The 21,737-nt window shown below is 47.6% G+C and overlaps 2 protein-coding genes and 1 pseudogene across 4 annotated transcripts in view; all 3 read right to left on the minus strand.

Annotated features, from left to right (window-relative positions):
- Positions 1-1,131: 1,131 nt before the first annotated feature.
- LOC103115605 (protein S100-A8) overlaps positions 1,132-21,737 on the minus strand; it is a 253,840-nt gene continuing 233,234 nt past the window's right edge. Inside the window, exons 1-3 of one of the 2 annotated variants that reach the window (XM_007525392.3) lie at positions 1,969-2,112; positions 1,434-1,594; positions 1,132-1,326 (exon numbers count right to left, since the gene is read on the minus strand). In XM_007525392.3, the coding sequence (XP_007525454.1) occupies positions 1,198-1,326; positions 1,434-1,574 (270 nt within the window). In that variant the 5' untranslated portion in view covers positions 1,575-1,594; positions 1,969-2,112 and the 3' untranslated portion in view covers positions 1,132-1,197. Of the gene's footprint in view, positions 1,327-1,433; positions 1,595-1,968; positions 2,113-21,737 lie in introns of those variants that run through there. The other variant, XM_060201538.1, reaches the window with a different exon arrangement.
- On the minus strand, positions 7,408-11,169 carry LOC103115639 (TAF5-like RNA polymerase II p300/CBP-associated factor-associated factor 65 kDa subunit 5L; annotated as a pseudogene).
- LOC103115638 (protein S100-A15A-like) lies at positions 9,972-18,763 on the minus strand. Of its 2 annotated transcripts, none has more exons than XM_060201536.1 (3): positions 18,637-18,763; positions 15,631-15,845; positions 9,972-14,141 (listed from the first exon to the last, which is right to left on the minus strand). In XM_060201536.1, the coding sequence occupies exons 1-3, from the start codon at positions 18,680-18,682 to the stop codon at positions 13,965-13,967; spliced, it is 438 nt and encodes a 145-aa protein (XP_060057519.1). In that variant the 5' UTR covers positions 18,683-18,763; the 3' UTR covers positions 9,972-13,964. The 2 variants fall into 2 exon arrangements, with proteins under 2 accessions (XP_060057519.1, XP_060057520.1); XM_060201537.1 differs by having other exon boundaries at positions 15,631-15,821; positions 18,637-18,719.

Here is a 21,737-nt window from a genome sequence, read left to right on the forward strand (position 1 = left end):
TACCCATGTGTCAAGAGCTATACTTTAAACCACTAACCCCTCAATAAAATGACTATATATATATAAGATTGAGGCCTTCAAGTACTGTGTCCATATTTGTTGCCTCAAAATGACACACCCCCACATTTATTCCACTCCCAACAAAGCAAACCATATTAAGAGTTTCCACTGACAGATTCCAGCCTGAATTTTTTTTTTTTAACAAAGGTGCTGCTCAGGTCTGGCTTCTTGTGGTGCTGGGGATTGAAGCTGTGACCTTATAGCATCAGGCATGAAAGTAAAAGTCCTTTTGCAGAACCATAATGCTGCCTCCTCAGTTCTCTGATCCTGCATCTTCATAATGGACACCACCTAAACAGAGAACGGAGAGCTCCCAGGACAGGGCCAGGAATCATGGCCTGGGGGAAAGTTCTGGTGAGAGCTGTCTGTCCATATTCTACAGAACCAGCTTGGAGAGTGATGACCTGGAAGCTTTTTGAGAGGATTCACTGCCTGGCTTGAGTGCACTGTCCTCAGTGCTGAGTTAATACTGCTACAGTGGCCCATCTGTCCACGAGTTTATTATTTGATCAAAGTGGGAGGTTGGGAATATGAACAGAGGCAGGGGATGCTGCCAGAGTTTTTAAGGACAAACTGCAAGTGGCTCATAGCTTTACTTGGGGTGTGTGTCAAAACACCCAGCCTCCTCCTGATCCCCCAAACACACTTCCCCTACACCCCCCTCCAGCACACACACACACACACACACACACACACACACACACACTTCTATGTAGTTAGCTCACTGATTTAGAACTGTATCTAACACATGTACCTGGAAAGTGGCATCTAGCTAAGAGAACACCCTCCTCCCATGTTCCCCGATGGGAGGAAGTACAAAAATCACCAGTCTCAGAATTGTTTCGGATCCTAAAGTTCTGAACCCAATGCCTGGGCACCACAGGGCTGGAACAGACCCAGGAATCATGTGAGAGAGACTCTGGGAGGGACAGCCAAGCAGTGGGCGTATGTGTTCCTAAGAGGGGGTGGTGGCGAACAACTCAAGTTTCTGTTTCCTTTTTTGGAGACTTCCTGTCCTCCCTCCATCTCTAAGACTCTCATTCCAATAAGAGAAAATCAAGAGGCCAAGAGTGATGTGAGGTATCAGTCACTTTATTGTTCTGCAGGGACATGGGGCTGGGGGGAGACAGAGCATTGCTATTCTTTGTGGGAGGCCTTGTGGGCCGCCACAGCTATCTTTATCACCAGTATGAGGAACTCCTCGAAGTTGATTGCTTGGTCACTGTTGATGTCTAATTCTGTGAACCAGGTGTCTGCATTCTTCTCCTATCAAGAAAATGGAGGAGAAAGAAGACAGGATGGATGAGGACCTCAGAGAGGAGGAGAGAAGGAGCCCCCCTCCAAGACCAGGGCCCACAGCTAGCCCTCCTCACCTTGAGGTACATGGAACACTCACTCTCCATCAAAGACTTCAGGTCATTTCTGTAGAGGGAGTGGTAGTTCCCAGTCTTCAAGGAGTATTTGTGAAAGATATCAATGATGTTGTTTATTGCCTTCTCCAGGTTGGTCAGCATGTTGCCCAGGGAAGTGCTCACTGGAGGAAGGCAAAGGGGAGGCTCTGAGTGGGGAGGGTGCTTCCTCCCTCAGCAGGGTGAAGACTTGAGGGTTGGGGGTTAGACCTCAAGCAACAGCTCAGTCCTGACAGGCAGTGTCTGTGATGGAGGGGTGCTGATATGGACCCAGGGTGCCAAGTCACAGAGCCTACCATCTGTCTTTGCTCACTGCCCCCTTCTATCCCCCCAGGGTCCAGCTGGGGTACCAGAGCACCCTCACCCAAAGTGCTTGAGGACTGGATCTCTGTCCAGACCTGCTGAGCCGAGCCTTCTTCCCACTGAACCAGGCTACCTGGTCCCCACACCTCCCATGCGCCAGGGGAGCCCAAAGTGAGTGCAGAGTCACTCTGCTTACCAAGTATCCCTGAGACAGAGTAGACAGAGAGGATGCACTGTTTGTTGCTCAGCAGCAGCTGCCTTTAATAGTGACAGGATTTGGCAGCTACCCAGAAAATCCAGGGTTGCTGCAGCTCTGGTTACTCAACCAGAAGAATGGGGCAATGCCTGCACAGGAAGGGGGGATGGGAAAAGAGGTAGAGGAGGAAGGTGATTGCCAAGCAGAGGGGCCCCAGCAGGAGGAAACAGGAAGAGGTGTGGAGAGGACCTCTCTGGGGGCTCTCTGGCATCTGGGGGTTCATCAACCAGACACTTGCTCCTGAGTCCTCCCTGCCACTGCTGTTGCCAAACCCATGCACTGTGGCCTCTCTGGAATGAGGCTGACATTGAACTCATCGTTTTGCTGGTATACCTAGAAACTTACTTCTCCATGGCTTTCTTCTGATTATTTTCTAAAGGGTCCAAAAACCCCTTCAAAAGTTGAGTCTCTTGCACTGCTTGCTGGGTTTGATGGTGTAAGGCAGAGTGTCTCTGCTATTGCTGCTCTGCAGTGTGACGGCTGGACTCAGCAGAGAACTGTGAAGCTGCCTCTGCTGTCACCCAGGTCTTGGGACCTAGATTTCTTGCCTCTACATTTCTGAATCTTTCTGAAATTTTGGAAACACTCCTGAGTGTCTACTACCAGAAACACCTAAGCACCTTCCTGTTCAACAGTGACATATAAAACTATAAAAAGAGGTGGCAGCGTATACCTCACCAGTCCTCCCCTTCTTACTTGAAGTTGGTGGAGAAGGCCTAGTGTGCTGCCTTGCCATCCATGTGCATGACCTAGGTTCAAGCCTGGTCCCCACACATTGAAAGAAACTTTAGCGCTGTTATTTTCTCTTTCTCTCTGCCTGATTCTATCTAAAGTAAATAAATAAAGAAGTAACTAAATAAGTAAATAAAGTCATAAATTAGCATAGAAATTATGGAACTGCCTCCCTGGGGAAGGGTCCAAGGACAATCCTCATTTAAACAGGAAAATTCCAGTCCACCTGGTCAAGAGGTGCCAAGATGCCACACAAGTTGTAAAGAGGCTATTGTCTGTGTTCCCAGAACATGCTGGCCCCTTTTCTGCAGGAATGCTGGCACCTCTCTCCTGTTGTTACAGGTTTATCAGAAATTCTTTGTTTTTCTGTCACCTCTGCAATAAGCACTTTTTTCAACTGTTGACTCATGCTCTTCTTTGGCCAAGGACCTAATTGTTTTATCTTTTTCCTAAATTGGTGTGTGTGTGTGTGTGTGTATGTGTGTGTGTGTGTGTGTGTGTGTGTGTGTGTGTGTGTGTGTGTGTGTGTGTGTTAGACTATTTTTTGATAACATCCCCCTGACACAAATCACAAATCTCCTGCTCAATGAAACTGGGGAGAAGGAGGTAGGGGCTGCTGTGCCCTGGGACCTGGAAGACAGGGCTGACCTGGGACAATGTAAACTGAGGCCTAAGCCTCTGCACACACAGGACAGGGTCCCCACTTCTTGGGGGTTAGTGAGCATGTCTCCTGACTTCAGGTGCTCAAGAGGAACCCAATCTAGGGAGGGGAGAGCTTTGGGGACATTCACTGGACATGTCAAGAGAAGAGGTGGCCAACCTCACAACCTGGAGTTTCAGGAGGAGCCCCTACACACACACACACACACACACACACACACACACACACACACACACACCTGTTGTTCAGCTCAGCAACTGAGGATCAAAGTCCATTTCTGCTGTGACACAGCACTTCCCCAGTCTCTGCTCTGGGAGGCACTCACTCAGACCATGCCCATGTATCCAGGGGTGCTGAAGCCTAAGGGTAAAGCCACTCAACCAGAGCCTCCCGATACAAGTGTGTCACCAGGCTCCACCGTTTGCTCTGCCCAGAACTGACTACTGAGAAATCCTTTCTCTATTGATCATGCAGTCAGCAAAGGCTCATCCAGCACGTCCCTAGGGTACTGCCGCCCTCTGGAGGCTATAGATGACACTAACCTCTCTCCACATTTCTGCCTCAATTCAAATACCTACTCACCTCAACTGCCAAGTGAAGATTAAAATTGAAATTCACCACCCAGCCCACAGAATGGGAGATAACATTTGAATATCTCAAAAGGGCTAATATCCAAAGTAGCAACAGCAATTTAAAAAATAGTTCAGATAGTGCACTGCTTTGTCATGTGCACCTGTCTGTCCCCCACTGCGTTGAAGGAAGTTTCAATGCTGTAGTTTTTTTCTCTCAGGAAGAAAGAAAGGAAGAAGTGAAGAAAGAGGGAAGTAGAGTAGGGTGAGAAGGGAGGAAGAAAGATGATTGAAAAATGGACAAGGGATATGAATAAGCATTTCTCCTAAGATACACAAGTGGCAAATAAGCACATGAGATGCTGATACATGTCACTAGCACTAGGGAAGCACAGATGAGAACCACATCAAGCATACAAGTGACTGACACAAAGAAAACAGTAAATGTTGTAAGGAGATCCAAAGAAATCAGAACTCTGCTAGTGGCGGGAGCAAAGTCAGGCCTGGTATATGGCACAGCCCCAGCAGGCTAGGGCTAACTGCAAATTGGGGAGTCCTGGACTAAACTGAAGCCATTTTTCCTTACACTGATAATTTAAAGATTTATTGGCTATTGAAAATACACAAATATTACCTGAGGACAATGGCAGAGGCAAGGCAAGTCTACTGTATGGCACAGCCCCAGCAGGCTAGAGATAACTGCAAAGCGGGGAGTCCTGGAATAAACTGGAAATATTTTTCCTTACACTGATAATTTAAAGACCTATTGGCTATATTGTATATGCACAAATAATACCTGGGGACAATAAAAGGAGATCCCTGGGGGAAGTGCATTATGACAACTATGGCAGTGAGTGTGTCAAGATTAAAAATGGCCTAGAAGCAGAAATTGCTGAACCCATTGGGAGGCTTTCAGAAAAAGAGCTACTTGTCACCACTATAGCTTGTCTATTAGCTGGACTCAGGCCAAAAGCCAGAATTATGGGTGGCTTGTAGCATGAGTGGAAAACTGTGATCTCTATCTAAATATAAAGAGGCCCTATTGCTTACCCTCACCCACGGAAAGTTAGCAAAATTTCATTAGTTAAAAGTCAGTGAATTTTCATATATGCAAAGGTTAACCAGAAGAGAGCCCCCATGGTGTGTACTTACTTTACAACAGAAGATTTATTTAGGTGGACAGCCTACTATGATCTAGTTAGACCCATCCAAGAATGGGTTAAGAAGAAACTATTAGATTTAGCTCCAGAGAAAAATGTTTATTCATACAGAAGTTCAGAACAGGGAGATGGTCAAAACACAGATGGTCATTTCAAGGGGAAATTTAGACTACTCCAGACCAAGACTTTCAAGGGTAGATTTAGACTACCCCAGACCCAGGAAACTTTCAAGGGTAGATTTAGGCTACCCCAGACCCAAGAAACTTTCAAGTGGAGATCAGGATGCCCTAGACCTAGAGAACTTTCTAAGGAAAACATACTGTAATAATAATAATAATAATAATGTTGTTTAAGGTTATTCCTGATGTTAATGAAACTAATTATACATGATGTCATCTGTATCTTTGATGTTAATGAAAATAATCTCACATAATGTCAACTATATCCGGAAAAAAAGTGTTTAAATAATAAACCTCTGCAGACAGAGGGCAGAGACGCCTCTCTCCTGCACCTGAAGCAGCTTATGTGTCTCTCACTTCATTCATCTCGCTGACTCCCCCTTTCCTTCAAGGACTCTTAATTACTTTTGCCGGGGCCAGCTCCCAGAATGCTAGCAGGGACACAAAACTGTATAGGCAAGCTAGAAAACATGATGGTGGGCCCTCAAATAAAGTGAACATGAATTCACCATGGGATCCAGCAGCTCCATTTCAGGATATATATCAAGAATTGTTGAAATCAGGGACTCAAAACAGATATTTGCACACCCATGTGCACATCGGCATTATTCTCAACCACCAACATATGGAAGTGCTTGAATGTCCATAAGAGGATGAGTGAATAAACAGTGTGATCTTTAGATCACACTGCTATCTAGCCTTTAAAGGGGGCAGTCTGACATGTGCTACAACATGGACAGAACTTGAAGACATTGTGCAAGGTGAAATAGGTCACAAAAAGACAAATGATGCATATTCTATTTATAAAAGGTACCTAGAATAGTCCAAATAATAGACAGAAAAAATATAATGATGGCTTCCAGGATTAAAATGAGGAGGGGGGAGTTGCTGCTTAATAAAGTGGATGCAGGATTTCAATTGTAAGGTGATAATGATCCTGAAGACAGGTGTCACAGCACCACCAGCAGGGGAATCGCATCGCAGGTGGTGAAGCAAGTCTGCAGGTGTCAGTCTTTCTCTCCCCCTCTCTGTCTTCCCCTCCTCTCTCCATTTCTCTGTCCTAAAAAAAAAAAAAAAAAAAAAGACAGGTGTCAAAATAATGTGAAGGTTGGGATAGTATAAACTCAGAGGGCTACTAACATGATACCCATTTGACAGATGAGGAAACTGAGGCCCACAGACAAATACTACACCCAGCACATCAAGTGACTCAGGTGAGGTGATGTCAATCACTCTCCATCCCCCCAACTGGATGGCCTCTGCAGGTGAAGTCCTCCCATCCCTCCTGATCCCACCAGACATCAGCTGCTCTGTGCCCACTCCACTCCTCCTCCCTGGCCCCATCAGCAATGAATCCTCTTCTCAACAGCAGACTACCTGGATCCTTTTTGCATCAAAGACTCTATCCTGCTGTGGGGCAGGAGGGCAATGCTAGTATAGCAGGTAGCCACGAGATTAAGGGACCCCTTGAAAGCGCTGATAGGAAAGTGACCTAGGATATTGTGGCCTGGTGCAAAAACCATGTGTGCATAGTCAACTTCATCTAAACTCATACTCTTGTCTGCAGATAATTGATATATACTAGGGGAAGAAAGGAACAAATAAGAGGACACTCACACAAACTGTAGGGCTTCCAGAACCTTCTCTACTGACCCATCTGCCCCCAACTCCTTTGGGAATGCACTTCCTTTTTTTACCCCCAGGATTATCGCTGGGGCTCAGTGCCTGCACAGCCCTGCTGTCCTTGGGGACATTACTGTTGGCAGTAATGTTTATTTGTCCCTTCCCTTTGTTTTTTGTTTGTTTCTTTTTGTTTGTTTATTTGTTTTCTGTTTTTACAGAGGTGAAAGGGAGAAACAGTAAGGAGATACACCTGCGGCAATATTCCACCACTCATGAAGCTTCCCTCCTGCAGGTGGAGATCAGAGACTTGAACTCTGGTTCTCAACCACAGTAATATGTGAGTTCAACCAGTTGAGCTAGCCACCACCTGGCCCCTGCCTTTCCCTTGCTCTTAACTTCCTTTCCCCTTTCTATATCTATTTAATTAACTGTTTTTAAATCAGTAACCATGAAAATCACATCTTAAGATTCTTTATTTTAAACTAAATGCATTTTAATAGAATACAAAATAACTTTTCAGAAAACAGAAATATTTAATCCTTTTTTACAAATTATAATTTGCTTTATCCTCAAAATATAGTTTTTTACATGTACTTATGTTCTTATAATTTATTTCACAAAGTGTTCATTAAACTGCTATTGTGATGCAGAGGTAAGTGTGGATGATCTCTGGAGAAAAATGTGTTGAAAAAGCCATGCCTCTGAATAAATTATCACTTTGAAATTCAGTATTTTCTAATTCTATATTGTGACATATCACTTCCTAACATTTTAATTTTCTTCACTATTTGTCTGCTCAGGAGAGAATATTGTTCACAGAAATGTAGCCATGAAAAGAATTTTTCATTCCCACCATCACTACAAGAGCCCAATACTTTCTTAATCAAACCCACCCATCCACTTCTAGAAACACAATGTCAGCCTTAGTGATCAATTTGTCACCCAGAAATTTTCCCTTTCTCCCAATACACTGTGCTACCAGATTCTCTTAATTCCCTGAACCTCAAAATTCCAAGTATCACAGCCAGTGCCAGGAGTCAAGCCTGAAAGATGAGAGCAAAGAAGGCCTCCTCTCCCAGTGCTAGGTTTCCTCTTCTCTATAATAATATTAATAATTATAATATCAATTTTAAAATCCTGAATTTTTTAAAGGAAAGACTTTGTCAGGATTATCCCCATCCCCTTCTCTAGTTCCCATCCCAAATTTCTACACCAAAGTTTCTCTTCCACTCGAGAAACTGGTAACACGTGACGCTGTAGCACTAGGAGAGAATGATCCGCAATCATTCTCAAACCAAAAACAGTGCCAGGCAAGGTAAGCAGCATCTTGGTTTTACAAATGGCAAAATGAGGCAGAAGCATAAAGATGCTCCCATGAGGACAGAGTGGGATCTTTGTAAGAACTAGCAATCTGAGCTTCGGTATATCTTAATTCTTGACCTCATGTCCATATATCACCGCCTTTACTACTCCTGAGTCCTTTAGCATTTGAGAGACAGAGTGAAGGGATGATGTGCTCAGGGTGTGTGCTCCGGGTGTTTGCACAGGAGAAGTGGGGAGTTTTCCACAGTCTGTCAGTGATTCAGTCTCAGTTTGTCCTTAGATTTTCAATCTGGAGGCCTTTACCACTGCCTCAGTTCATTAAAATAAAGATAAAAAATTAATGTACCTGATTTTCTTGAGTAATTCCTGTCACTGAAAAGAGATTACAGGCCATGAACAGCACACTTAGTACATTACTCATCTGCCCAGTATATACACCCACAAGTTCACTGGAGGAGCCACCAGCAGGTGTGCTGCAGTAAGTGTTCCTAATGTCCCAGACACACACAGAATTGTCCATGGATGCAGAAGCAATCAAACTACTGTCTGGGCTGAAGGTGAGGCTGGTGATATTGTCTGCATGACCTCTCAGTTCCTTGTAGAGAGTCCCAGAGGCCAAATCCCATAGCTTCAATCATTGATCCTCACCAGCTGATGCCAAGTACTTACCACTGGGAGAGAAAGCACAAGGCCACAGTGGCCTGTGAAAAGCCTCACGGAGTTCCCCTGCTGAGCACTCCATAGCCTGACAATCTTGTCGGTTGAGCCTATAGCTAAGCAGTTTGAGTAAGAGTGGAATCTGACACAGTCTATATCTGCCAGGTATCCTGCATATATTCTTAGTGGGTACGTCCGATCCAACGATCATAGCCTGGCAGTGCAGTCATGAGGCCCACTGGCAAAGTACAGGCTATGTGGGCTAATGTCCAAGTCCCACACAGGGTAGGCATGTCCTTGGTACAATACAGTATTGGTGAAACTCCCAAGGACCCAGTACCTAATGCACATGTCTTTGGAACAAGAGAGCAAGCCTGAGGAACCTCGTGCTGTACACTGGTCCACAGTGTCCTGGCAGTATCTTCATTTCTGTGCCTGCATTTTCATCTTCATCATAATCCACTGCCTCTAGATTATCACAAGTTAAATGGATGCGGGACATGCCAACTTGATGGAGTTCTGATTTTAACTTCTTGGGTTGTGAACTCCACAGTTTAGTAGAGGAGTTGTCAAACCCAGCAGCAAGCAACTTGCTATCGAGAGAGATTTCTGCAGTATTCAACAGCTGTTCTGTATTATAGAAGGCATAGAAACAGATGGTAGAGAGGGAGGGAGGACCATCCTTGACATGTTTAATACTCTCCTGCAAGACCTCTAGTGCAGTCTCGTTCTGTAGAATAGGAGTGGGAATGTCTATAGCCTCTATGCCATTGCCCTCACTTTTTGTCTAGGAATGCTCAAAGCTTGACTTAGACAGGATATCTTGAATTGTTTCAGTGGTCTGTAGCTTTCCTGTATTTAAATTCCCTATATTCTACATATGAATGAAACAATACAGTAGTTGTCTTTCACCTCCTTACTTACTTCACTAAGGATAACCACTTGCAATTCCATTCATTTTGTCACAAAGGACACAGTATCGTCTTTTTAATTACAGAGTAGTATTGCATGGGATATATATACCATAACTTCTTTATCCAGTCAGCTGTTGATGACCCTTTAGGTTGCTTCCACCCTTCGGCTATTGTGAATAGTGCAACTATGGAAATAGGGCTATATATGTTTCTTCTAATTAGTGTTTGCTTGTGCTTTGTACAATTGCTTGGCAGTAGTATTACTATAACATAATATATTTGCATTTTATGTTTTATTGGAAGGATTGATGGTTTATAGTGCAGTTGTTGGCACATAGATACAACCACTTGTCTCCCCATGATAAGTGTCTGCAAGACACTGTCCCCAACCTAGGTCCCCTTCCCTCATCATACCCCAAGGACCCCTCCATCCCATCTCTTTCCCCCCATCCCTAGTCCTTTATTTCAAGCACAGTACACCACACCCAAGACAGGAAAAAAACATAGTGTAACTTGGATTGAGTGTTTCCATTTTTATGTGTTTAGTGACTCTCCATGCTAGTATCCTGTTGGTATGCTTCTAAATTCTGCTTCTAAGACCCCTTCTGTTTCATTGGTTTAATCCCCCCCTGCTTAAAACGGTATTCTATTTACATAACCACTGTTAACTAAGCATACCCTGCCTCCAGGGCATTGGTTTAATCCTCACTGTTTTGTACGCTTTTTCCTTCTCCCCACTCCCTATCCTACATACATCCTCTTCAGACTTGACTCTTCCGCCTCAGGATATATAAGGACAAGATTGTGATTAGAGATAGCTTAGATTGCGCTGCGTTCCATATGAATAAAGACTGAACTGCGTACCACTCAGCTGTGAGTCCCTGGTCGTCTCTCTCCCGCCCACGAAGCTAGCCTGGCAGTATCCCTTCCCCACTGCAGAAATTCCCATAAGCACAGCCTGATACCTTGGCCAAGGTCTGGGATAAGATAGAACATACATACCATCAACCAAAATGCAGTCTAACTACCTTGGCAAGAGGCTAGGCAACCTCTTGGTGTGGAAACAGGACTTCACTGATCTGTACCAAAGCAAGTTTTCAGCCAGTGACGGAGAGTTTAATGTGTGTCCATTACTCACTGGTTGGCTCCTACATGAGTAATAGCACCTCACCCATAGCACACCATGTTTTCAAGGTGCTTCTATGTCCACTCACTCACTCACTTAATGATACTGTGAGGTGGATCTTATAGGTAGACTCACACCTGAGGAATGGATGAGTAAACTGAAGTCTGTCCTGTAGCCCTGCTTGCTGCCTCATCCATGTGCTTAGGTCCCCAAAGGGCACACAGAACAAGGGGTGGCTTTTGTCAGAATCTCCCTAGTACTTACTCACCAGTCCCAATGGAAGCAGCCTGACTCATCTGGGTGGGGGAACAATGGGGTTAGGGATCATGTCTGCCCAGATTCTTCACCCTTTAAGGGGAGATGTCACCTTAAAGCCAGTGCCCTAAGGGGGGGGGGGGTGCAGCACTGTCCACCCAGAACATAAGAAAGTCCATCCCAAGTGCCACAGGGAGGCAGCCCTTAGCCCTGGCTGTGTCTACACTGGGTGCCTATCTGGGGTGGGGTTTGGAGTGGGGGTGATGGCTGACCACAGTGTTACCCCTGGAAATACTGCACTTAAACAGACTGACCAGGCACAGACAACCTCTGGGAAGGGTGGGCCAATGCTGGGTGACTGGCTGAAGACAGCTCAGGAAAGGCAAGGCCAAAACCAGACTGACTGATGGAAAGAGGAGTGAGGGACACACCCTGATCCTGTGTGCAGGAAGTTGTTCAGTACCTGGGATCTATGTCCCAACAACCAGGCCAGGTCACACACAGCAGAAGCCCAGGAAAGGGGCCAGACCAGGAGGAATGTGGAGACACCCCACACCTCCCAGCACCTCTATACCCCCCAAGACCACCATACACCCCACACTCCCCAGCTCCCATGTTCCCATACTTCTCTAGCACCCCACACCCCTGTGTCCCCATACCCCTGCAGCCCCTATACTCCCACTCCCCCTATACTCTTAACCTCCCCAACACCCCCACAGGAAGAACCCTAACTCCTCACAATTCAGTGAAACAGGGAAGGATGCCCCCGCCCCACCCCCAGGGCCTGAAGGAAGAGTCCCTGGTCAGCATCTCTATGTCTAAGGGACTGAACAGCCTGCAGACTTGGCCACTGGGCTCCAACCCCAGCCTCAGACTCGCACGCAGCCAACCAGCCCTCACTGAGAGGCACTGTGCCCACAGTGGCATGGGTGATACAGGACACATGCCTTCAGGGGAACACCCAGACCAGAAAGCAGGTCAAGACCCCCAGTGAGTGGGGAAGGAATCAGCTGAGGCCTGAGAAGCCAGCACTGGTCAGTGGCAGATGGGGGTGGGCCCAGGGTGGCAGCAGGGGCAAATACTGGTCAGAACCCATAGGGCACTGCTGGTCTTGTCTGGCAGCCAGGCCAAGCTGGGGGACTCCCTTATCAAGTCCCCCAGATAACAGCCCCCATAGAGAAGCTCACGCATCACTGTCATTTCTATCAAAGCCACCTTAAAATAGGGTTCTCAGGCCCACCCTCACAGGAGCAACCCCCGCCCCAGACAGGCAGGGCTCCAAGCACAGGAGAGACTTCCCCCCAAAATCCACCATCAGGTCCTAGGGTTTAGAGAAAGAGAGGTTGTGCAGGCATAAACTGAACTAGGAGTATCAGAGACCATGAGCTCTAAGTCAGGAGTGACAAACAGCCCTAAATCAGAGCCACACCCACAGCCAGCCTCACTTTTTACTAGTAAAATCCAGGCCTAGCCAACTCCTCCAGGAAGTCTTCCTTGACTGTCTCTAGGTTCCACTCCTTGCTCTTATCCATAGTAGGCTGCACTGTCTGTGAAGCACTATCCCTCCATGATCCTGACTCAGCAAGCACAAAGCTACTTCACAGACTGGGCTGGCTACCCATGTTCAGGACAACACTGCCTCCCAAACCCATCCTGATCAAACTGCCTCAGTCCACTGATTCCTTGAGGCTCTCCTTCAGAGCAAGGAGAACTTCAAAAGTGGGGCCTGCCCTGCATTCAAGCCTATACTGCTCACAATAGTCCAAATATGGGATCAAAGCAGAAAACTGAATTAAAAAAGTTTGTCATATGCATTCAGTGGAATACTACTCTGCAATCAAAGATTGGTGGCTTACCCGGTGGAGCACACACACTACCCTGAGTAAGGCCCCAGGTTCAAGCCCTGGACCACCACGTGGTAGCACCTACAGGAAAGAAATTTCACAGCAGTAGAGCAATGTGGTGGTATCACTCTTCTCTGTGTCTCTCTCCCTCTCTGTCTGTCTCTCCCTCTCTATCTAAAAAGAAAGAAATAAAACAGATGTCAGGAGTGGTGATCACTGAGTGGTCAGGATTGGTAATCACTGAGCCCCAGTGATAACCCTAGTGGCAAAATAAATAAATAGATAAAATGAGATGCTATCACCAGGGACAAAATGGTGATTATGCTATGTGCATAAGGACACAGGCAGGTGACAGCTTCCCAAATGGGTTCACTCGGATATACAAACTAAAACAGACAAACTTGCAAAAGAAAAAGAAATGCAACCGAAGTATCTCCCAGGCTTTTTGAAGACCTTAGTGGTTGCCAGTGTGAAAGGGGGTGCAGGAGCCAGGTGGTGGGTGCTGGGCATTCCGTACATGCATGTGAATGTGAGACTACACCCCGATCCTTAGCATTTGGGGAACCACTGCTAAATCCTCATGATCATACTCATGCCCACATAATCATGCCCACATCAGGGCAGCCCATTCTCCTGGGTCCTGTCCTGCTGAGCAAGGACCATCTCCCTCAGAAGGAGAAACTGAGGCAGCTGGGTGTCTCCCTCTCAGAGGGGACTCCCAGAGGCATCAATGGAGTCGTCAGGGCCAAAACTCCTCTTTCTGGAGCCCTTGGTGAGCAAAATAATAACCAGAATCAGTCATGGTGTCACTTTCTTCTCTCCTGCATGGTGGTCCTTTCCATGCACTTGCTCTGGGCAGATGCCTACAGGTGGGGGAAGGGGAACACCAGACCTCAGTAGAGGCCATGCTGTGTGCAGTAGTGGGCACACAGCCGGCGGTGGTACTGCAGGTGGTAGTCCTTTACCAGCTTGCCTAGGACATAGAGGAACTCATCAAAGCAGATCTGCTGGTCCCGGTCCTTGTCAGCTGCCTGGAACAGCTGGGCGATGCAAAATGGCTCACTCCGGCCCTGCAAAGTGGGAAGTCAGCCACAGCCTGGGGTAGTGCCCCCTTCACCCACAGAGCCAGTGACCCTGCCACACCAGTAAGGTATAGTGGCAGAGGTGTGGGAGCACCTTGGCTGAGCAGGCCTGGGTGTGAAGAGGGCATAGGGTGCAGCCATCTCTGTCTGCTGTGCTTGAGGCCACCTGTCACACCCATCCTCCTCTGTTCTTCGAGCTGAGCTATCACCTCCCCAAGGGGACAAGCCACCCCAGGGCCTTCCTGAGGGCAAGCTCACCCTAATCCTTCACACAGGGAGCCCCCCTCCCAGAATAGAGCCCTGGAGATGTCTGGCTGAGGGTACCCTGAGACTAGGGGAAGGTGATGGAGGAGAAAGATGGGGCATCTGAGGTGGAGGGACAACATGAGAAAAGTGATGGCCAAGCATTGGGGGGCACTGTGTGGGGCTGTGAAGCTGGCTCCAGCTACCTGTGATCACTGGACTTGGAGCCTAGCTGGGGAGCTGCCCTGCACCCTAGAGAGGAACTCCACCCTCACTCAGGTGATCAAGTGGCTGCCTACAGCTCCTCTACCCTAGTCCCCACCGCATACCACAGGCAGTCCACGCCTCCTCTACCTGCTGCCCTGGACTGGGGCTCTTTCCTTAGGGTCCCAATTCCAGGGGCACATGTGAGGCCCTGTAGTGACAGGGTCCAGCAGGCCCTGCAGGACCCCAAACCATCAAGCTACACAGGGCTAACCCCTGGGCAGCCCAGCCCCACTGTGAGCCCGGTGAAGACATTCCTGTAAACCAAGGCCACATCCATCTCTGAAAGCGGGGGTGGGGGTGTGTGCATGTGCAAAGCAATCACAGAGGTTGTCTCCTGAGATGGGGGATGAGTGAGTGCCCTGAAAAAGAGTAGGGCCAAAAGGAGCTGGTGGCAACAGATTATAAAGCTGGGCTGACAACAGAGGAAAGGTCAGGGGGTTGGGCTGAGGAGATCCATCTGGCTTGTAAATGCAGGCCTAGATGGTCCCAGCCAGTGCGATGGTCTCCTCCCCAGAAGTGGGTGGGGGGGAGTTGGGAGAAGGCTCAGGGCTTAGGTGTGAGTTCCCTGGCTGCCGGGCCTTTGGGCCAGATGAGGTCTAACAGGGCTGGTAGAGTAGTAGAGATGTTTGGAGTTCACACCAGGCTTCCGGGATTAACCAAATTTAGGCTGGAGCTGGACCAGACAGGCCTCTGGGCTGAGGGTGGAGGGCCGGTGCTTCCTCCTTCTGGCCTTGGGCCGGCCTGCCAGCCCACAGCCACCCCCAGGGCCCTGCTTCAGTGGCCCTGCAGCCCATAGTCCTCCCACAGGTCCTCTCCCACCTTCAAGTCCCACCCACCTCAAGCCCCCACACGCACAGGCCCCTCACAGGACCCACCACAGGGCCTCAGCCCTTTGCCCCCCATAAGTCCCCCACGCAGACCCCCCAAATACTTAGACCCCTCCCCTAAATCCCCACAGGCCCCTCACCAAGCCATCCATGAAGCGAGGCAGGTTCTCACTGAGCAGGGCGTGCAGCTCCTGCAAGGACAGTGTCTCCACATCCCCCTCGCGGGCTGCGTACTGGTGGAAGCAGTGGATGATGCGTAGGAGGGACACTTCCACCGGCGTGTCTGGTGTGGTCAGTGGGCCCAAAGCCGGGTCAGAAGGCGACTCAGGGGCTACAGGGGGAGAATCTGGAAGTGCTGGGGGGAGAGGCACCTCGTCTGGGCCAGCCCACAGCCAGCACTCACCCTCTGCCCACCCGCATGCATGGCCATAGAGCCTGAGGGTCTGGAAAGTATCTGCTGTGCTTTGTCCTCCTCTGGCTAAGTCTGCTCTCTGCTCAGCCATCACCTGAAGCCAAACCTGCGAGGTGGAATAGTGGGTACAATGTTGGACATTCAATACCCAGCATCACATGTGCTAGAATCATGCTCTGGTGTAGGGAAATTGTGAGGATGTGGTAGAGCCTGGCAGGGCTTGACCTGAGGGGTGTGTTTATACTGTTAGTCTCTCTCTCTCTACCAGAGGTTGAGTGAGGGGGACACGGGAACCCCAAAGGTTTGCCACATCATATCAGACAAAGCAGAAAATTGATATATAGATAATAAAAGAATGGGCCATGACCTGGAGGAGCGCTTGCTTGCAGAGTGGGAGGCTGACACCGGCCATTGTGATTTGCACCATGTGGCCTAACCAGGTATGCTACCCTGACTCGGGGACACTCGGATGAATAAAGAATTGAATTGCCTCACCACCACTAGCTTGGTTCCTGGGTCCTCTCTCTCTCTCTCTCTCTCTCTCTCTCATTGCTAGCCCGGCATCCCAGCACTCTGGCTCTCTTTTATTAATTAGTAAATAAAAATCTAAAAAACGAAAGAAAGAGAGAGAGAAAGACTGTGCCTGGATAGTGCACTTTGTTTCTCATGTGAATGACCCATGTTCAAGTGCAGCCCCACTACACTGGGAGAAGCTTCCATGCTGTGGTGTCTCTCCATCTCTATCTAAAAAAGTCAGCCTACAATGTCAAGCCCCAGTGATGAGGAGAGAGGGTGGACTCTATTTCAGAAGGCAAGGTCACCCTTGGGTCAGCAGTTCCCACAGTCATGGGGTGATGTTGGGGAGGTGGCTCAGTGACGGAGCACATACTCCATGCCTGAGGCCCAGAGACCCCAGGTTCAATGTCCCAAAGCCAGAACTGAGAAATGCTGTGGGGTGTGTGTGTGTGTGTGTGTGTGTGTGTCCCTCTCATAAAAAATGAGTAAGGATCTCAGGCCATCAAGATGACCCACTTGGATAGCTGCTTTGCAATGTGTGTGACCCAGGTTCAAGTCCAGCCCCCACTACACTGAAAGAAGCAGCTTCTGTGCTGTGGTCTCTCTCTCTCTCTCTCCTTTTGTCTATAGGAAAGGAAGGAAGGAATAGAATGGAATAAAAGAAAAAGAGAAAGAAAGAAGGAGAGAAAGTAAAGAAAAGGACAGGAAAGAAGAAAATCTCTCTTTAAAACCTCACAAAAGGAATCACAGCAAATCAGGGTTAGTGCAGCTATGGAGGTGCCAGGCACTGGACAAAGCTGTTGATACACAACACCCAGATATCACAACAGACACCACAGAAATCCAATGTATCCAGGTTTTGGCAATTGGAGTATTACACCAAAGTAAAAGACTCTGGGGTGGGTGGGTGGGTGGGGAGAATACAGGTCCATGAAAAATGATGAATGAAATAGTGGGGGTTGTATTGCTAAATGGGAATCTGGGGAATGTTATGCATGTGAAAAAAAAAAGAAGTAGAAACGCAAAGCAGAAATTGACTGAGTTTGGAGTATGGCACCAAAGTAAGAAAGCAGAAGTATACTAGAGTTTGCAGTGAGTACCTCCCTAATACTTCCTCTCCACTTTTCCAAGCTTTGGGTCCATGATTGCTCAACAATTTGTTTGGCTTTGTATGTTAACTCTCTTTTCAGTCAGGTTCCAGGTGTCATCAGGATGCCGGCCAGACTTCCCTGGATTGAAGACACCACCAATGTGTCCTGGAGCTCAGCTTCCCCAGAGACCCATCCTACTAGGGAAAGAGAGAGGCAGACTGGGAGTATGGACCGACCAGTCAACGCCCATGTTCAGCGAGGAAGCAATTACAGAAGCCAGACCTTCTACCTTCTGCAACCCTCAATGACCCTGGGTCCATGCTCCCAAAGGGATAGAGAATGGGAAAGCTATCGGGGGAGGGGGTGGGATATGGAGATTGGGCGGTGGGAATTGTGTGGAGTTGTACCCCTCCTACCCTATGGTTTTGTTAATTAATCCTTTCTTAAATAAAATAAAAAAAAAAATAAATCCAATGTATCATGTGAGGCTTCTATGAACAACTATATGCCACCAAGATAGAGAACGTGGAGAAATGGACAAGTTCCTGGATACCTACAAACTTCCAAAATTAAACAAAGAGGAGCAGTCCAATCACAGCCAAAGAAATTGAAACAGTTATCAAAAGCCTTCCCAAGAATAAAAGTCCTGAACCAGATGGTTTTATAAATGAATTCTATAAAACCTTCAAGGAGGAGTGAATAACCTCTACTTTTAAAGCTCTTCCAAAAGATTGAAGACACAGGAATACTCCCTTCCAGCTTCTATGAAGCCAACATCACTCTGATACCAAAAGCAGACAGGGATACAACCAAAAAAGAAAACTACAGGCCTATACACAGCACCTGGTGTAGCCCTTATGAGCTTGGGACACAGGCAACCACCTCCCCACCCCAGCCTCCAGGGAGGCAAAGAGGCTGCCAGGTAAAGTTCCAGAGCCCACCCCTGACCCACCACAATTGGGTTCACACTGTGCCTGTTGGAGCAGCCCCAGGGGCATGCTCTGAATCTGGGCCCCCACTGAGCACCTCTCCTACACAACCCAGGAGCTTGCCCTCACCTCCTTGAACACTCCCACATAGCCCTGACCATGGACCCCACTGCTTGGCTGCCATGCAGAGGTGCTGACCTGTGGCCACTGAGATGAGGCTGCTTCGGCTCCAGCTTTGGCCCATGGCTGCTCCAGGAGATCCCTGCTGGGTCAGCCAGGTGCTCCACCAAGTACTAGGCCCTGCCTGCACCCTAATTGCATTCCTGGGGTGACATCACAGAGATTTCCAGTGATTAACCCATTAGCTTCCCTGGCGCTGGGTGGAAAGCAGCTGAGAGCCACCATGGGTCACTCTCCTTCACCCACCCCAGCTCCAGGCTTGGGTGGGGCACACAGCTCAAAGGCACCTTCCCTGGGTGCCCTCCCTCAGTGAACCCCCAGACTCTACTGTTGGTATGCTTCTGGATTCAGCTTGTGAGACCTTCTGTTTTTATCATCACATTGGGTTCACTCCTGCCTGCAAAGCTAATCCGGCACACTAATCTGGCCAGGGAGCAAGCACATTCATTCATTCACTCACTCACTCATCAAACAAGCAGTACTCAGACCCGAGGGTGCTCCCTGGGCCAGTTCACAGGGTGGGAACCAATCCTACACCACCACCTTGTGCTGTGACCACTGTTGAAGTAAAGTCCCAGAATGGACAGGGTTCCTGATTGCCCAGGAAGAAACAACACACTCTTCCAGGAGAATGAAGGATAGCTTCCTGAGTGAGAAGGGGTTTAAATTGAGGCCTGAAGATCAGAGTTAGGGCTAAAGAGACAGCTCGGCAGGTAGGAGAGTGCCTGGCCCCACACATGCGGCTCAGGTTTGAGGTCCAGTACCAGGTGGGAGGTGCTATGGCACTGGAGGAAGATCTGGTGCTGTAGTGTCTCTCCCTCTCTGTGTCTCTCTAGTTAAATGACAAAGTGGTCCTGAGCAGTGAAACTGTGCATTCAGGAAGGCCCAGATCCAGAAATAAAATTTTAAAAAAAAGAGACAGAATGAGGTAGAGGAAACAAAAAAGAGAAATAGAGAAAAGAAAGAATGAATGAATGAGTGAATGGAAAAAAGAAGGAAGGAGAAGAGAATGAAAGAAGGGAAGGGAGGTGAAAAGGGACGGGAAAGAAAAAGAAAGAAGGGGGAAAAGAAGGAACAAAGAGAAAGAAAGGAAAGGAAAGATAAAGGAAGGAAGGAAAGAAGGAAGGAAGGAAGGGGGAAAGAAGAGAAAGAGGGAGAAGGAAAGGAGGAAGGGAAGAACCTGACAGGAGGGAAGAGCAGCAGCAAAATGGGGGGGGGGGCTCAAGCATGGGGGAAGGTGTCCACAGGTACCTTGTAAGCAATTAGAAGAGGCTGGGGAGGCAGGTTGGAGGTAGTCCCTAAAGAACCTAGTGACCAGGTGAAGGTAGCAGCCTTGTCCTGCACACAGGAAGAAGCTACAGGATTTTCCAGTGGGGTTGGAGGACACAGAAATGGGGGGAGGGGATAACCCTGTGCTGTAAGGAAGTGTTCAGCTGCACGGTGGGGTGCCCCCAGTCTGCGGAGTAAGGACCTGGGCTTTGCCTCCACACAGGTGCCAACTGGCCCTGAGTGACAGATGAACCTCTGCCTCCCCCCACCCTCCCGCCTACAGCCCTCTCTCACCCCACCCTCCCACCTACAGCCCTCTCTCACCCCATCCTCATTCATGACTCAGGAGTCGCACAGGTTAGTAAATAAATCTCCCGAAAGACTGCGCCAGAGGACAAGAAGATCTGAGAAGAAAGACTCCCTTAAATCAAAAATCTCCAGCTTTCAGGATGAGCTTTCCTTACTCCCATACAGTGATTTTTCTCTGCAACTGAATGGCTCATCAAAACACTTGAATACATTAAAGGAGATAATGCACCAAACATGCATGCCTGAGGCCCCAGAGATCCCAGGTTCTACTCCCTGGTCTCACACTTTCTAGAGAATAAATATGTCTTTCAAATTTAATTAACTAGTTGAAAACATGACTAAATTTTCTAAAAAGTAAAGATTATTTGGCAAGGCCAAGCTAATGTTGCTGAGAATATTAGTGAACACTGAGCTAACAATCATAGCCTTGGAAATTTGTCTCAATAAAGTAATTGAATGGATATTTTAAAGTAATGAATAGTAAAATATTCATCATTGCCAAGAATGAAAAATATGATAAAAAGAATAGAAAGGGGCAGTGGTGACACACCCTGAAGAGCACACACAGTACCATGTGCAAGGACCGAGGTTCAGGCCCCCAGCACCCACCTGCAGGGGGGGACTTCACAAGTGATAAGTATCTGTGAGTATCTCTTCTTTCTCTACCTTCCTCTCAATTTCTCTGCATCTATCAAAAATAAATAAAATATTACTTTTTTATTTATTTATTTGATAGAGACAAAGAAATTGAGTGTGGAGGGAGAGATAGAAAGGGGGAAAGACAGAGAGGCACCTGTAGCACTGTTTCACCACTTATGAAGCTTCCCCCCTGTAGGTGGGGACCAGAGACTTGAACCTGGGACCTTGCACACTGTAATGTGAGTTCTTAGCCAGGTGCGTCACCTCCTGGGCCAAAAATAAATAAAATAAATGACCACCAGGAACAGTTAAGACACCAAGCCCCATCAACAAACATGGTGGTAATAAATATGAAATTAAAAAACTAGAATCATGTAATATGCAAATTTAGAATGCTAACACATCCTTGAACAATCACAAGACTTGTCACCTGGGAGACCTTTTGTTTTTGACCTATAACTTTTTGGCAGACAAAGTGGGCTTGTTATTGCATCCTGCCTTTTATTCAGTCTAGGACAAAATACTTTCATATGTATCCCCTCCAGTGATAGTCTGTCCTTCTGTTGTGATGCTGTGACTGTCTCTCCCTTGACTCTGCTGGTATCTAAGCAGCACGCCTCATACTCCATGCACTCTCATTCATAAATGCAATGGAGATCGTCTGTTCACATGGACCTCGCTTATAGGGAGTAAACAAACCAAGGGAAACAAGCAAAGTCCAGTGAAGTTAAACCTTTGGACTAGACCTCAGAACTGAAGTAATCAAAGGAACTAGTGGGGGAAGGAGGAAGAATTAGCGTGCAAGGGTAGAGAGAATTCAAAGGACTATGGTGGAAGGATATTGGAACTTTGTTGGTGGGTGTGGTGTAGTAAAAGATTTTAAAGAAGTGTGAAATTATACT

The sequence above is a fragment of the Erinaceus europaeus genome, chromosome 11 (assembly GCF_950295315.1).
Source record: "Erinaceus europaeus chromosome 11, mEriEur2.1, whole genome shotgun sequence".
NCBI classification, from domain to species: domain Eukaryota; kingdom Metazoa; phylum Chordata; class Mammalia; order Eulipotyphla; family Erinaceidae; genus Erinaceus; species Erinaceus europaeus.

What these genes read in the sequence shown, in the direction of transcription:
- LOC103115638 (XM_060201536.1), bottom strand. Translation starts at nt 18,682, where the DNA reads ATGGGCCAAAGCTGGAGCCGAAGCAGCCTCATCTCAGTGGCCACAG. An exon ending in CCTCATCTCAGTGGCCACAG is followed by an intron (nt 15,846 to 18,636) that starts GTCAGCACCTCT and finishes CTCTCCCCCCAG; the next exon opens with CACTTCCAGATTCTCCCCCT. An exon ending in CTCGCTTCATGGATGGCTTG is followed by an intron (nt 14,142 to 15,630) that starts GTGAGGGGCCTG and finishes CCCACTTTGCAG; the next exon opens with GGCCGGAGTGAGCCATTTTG.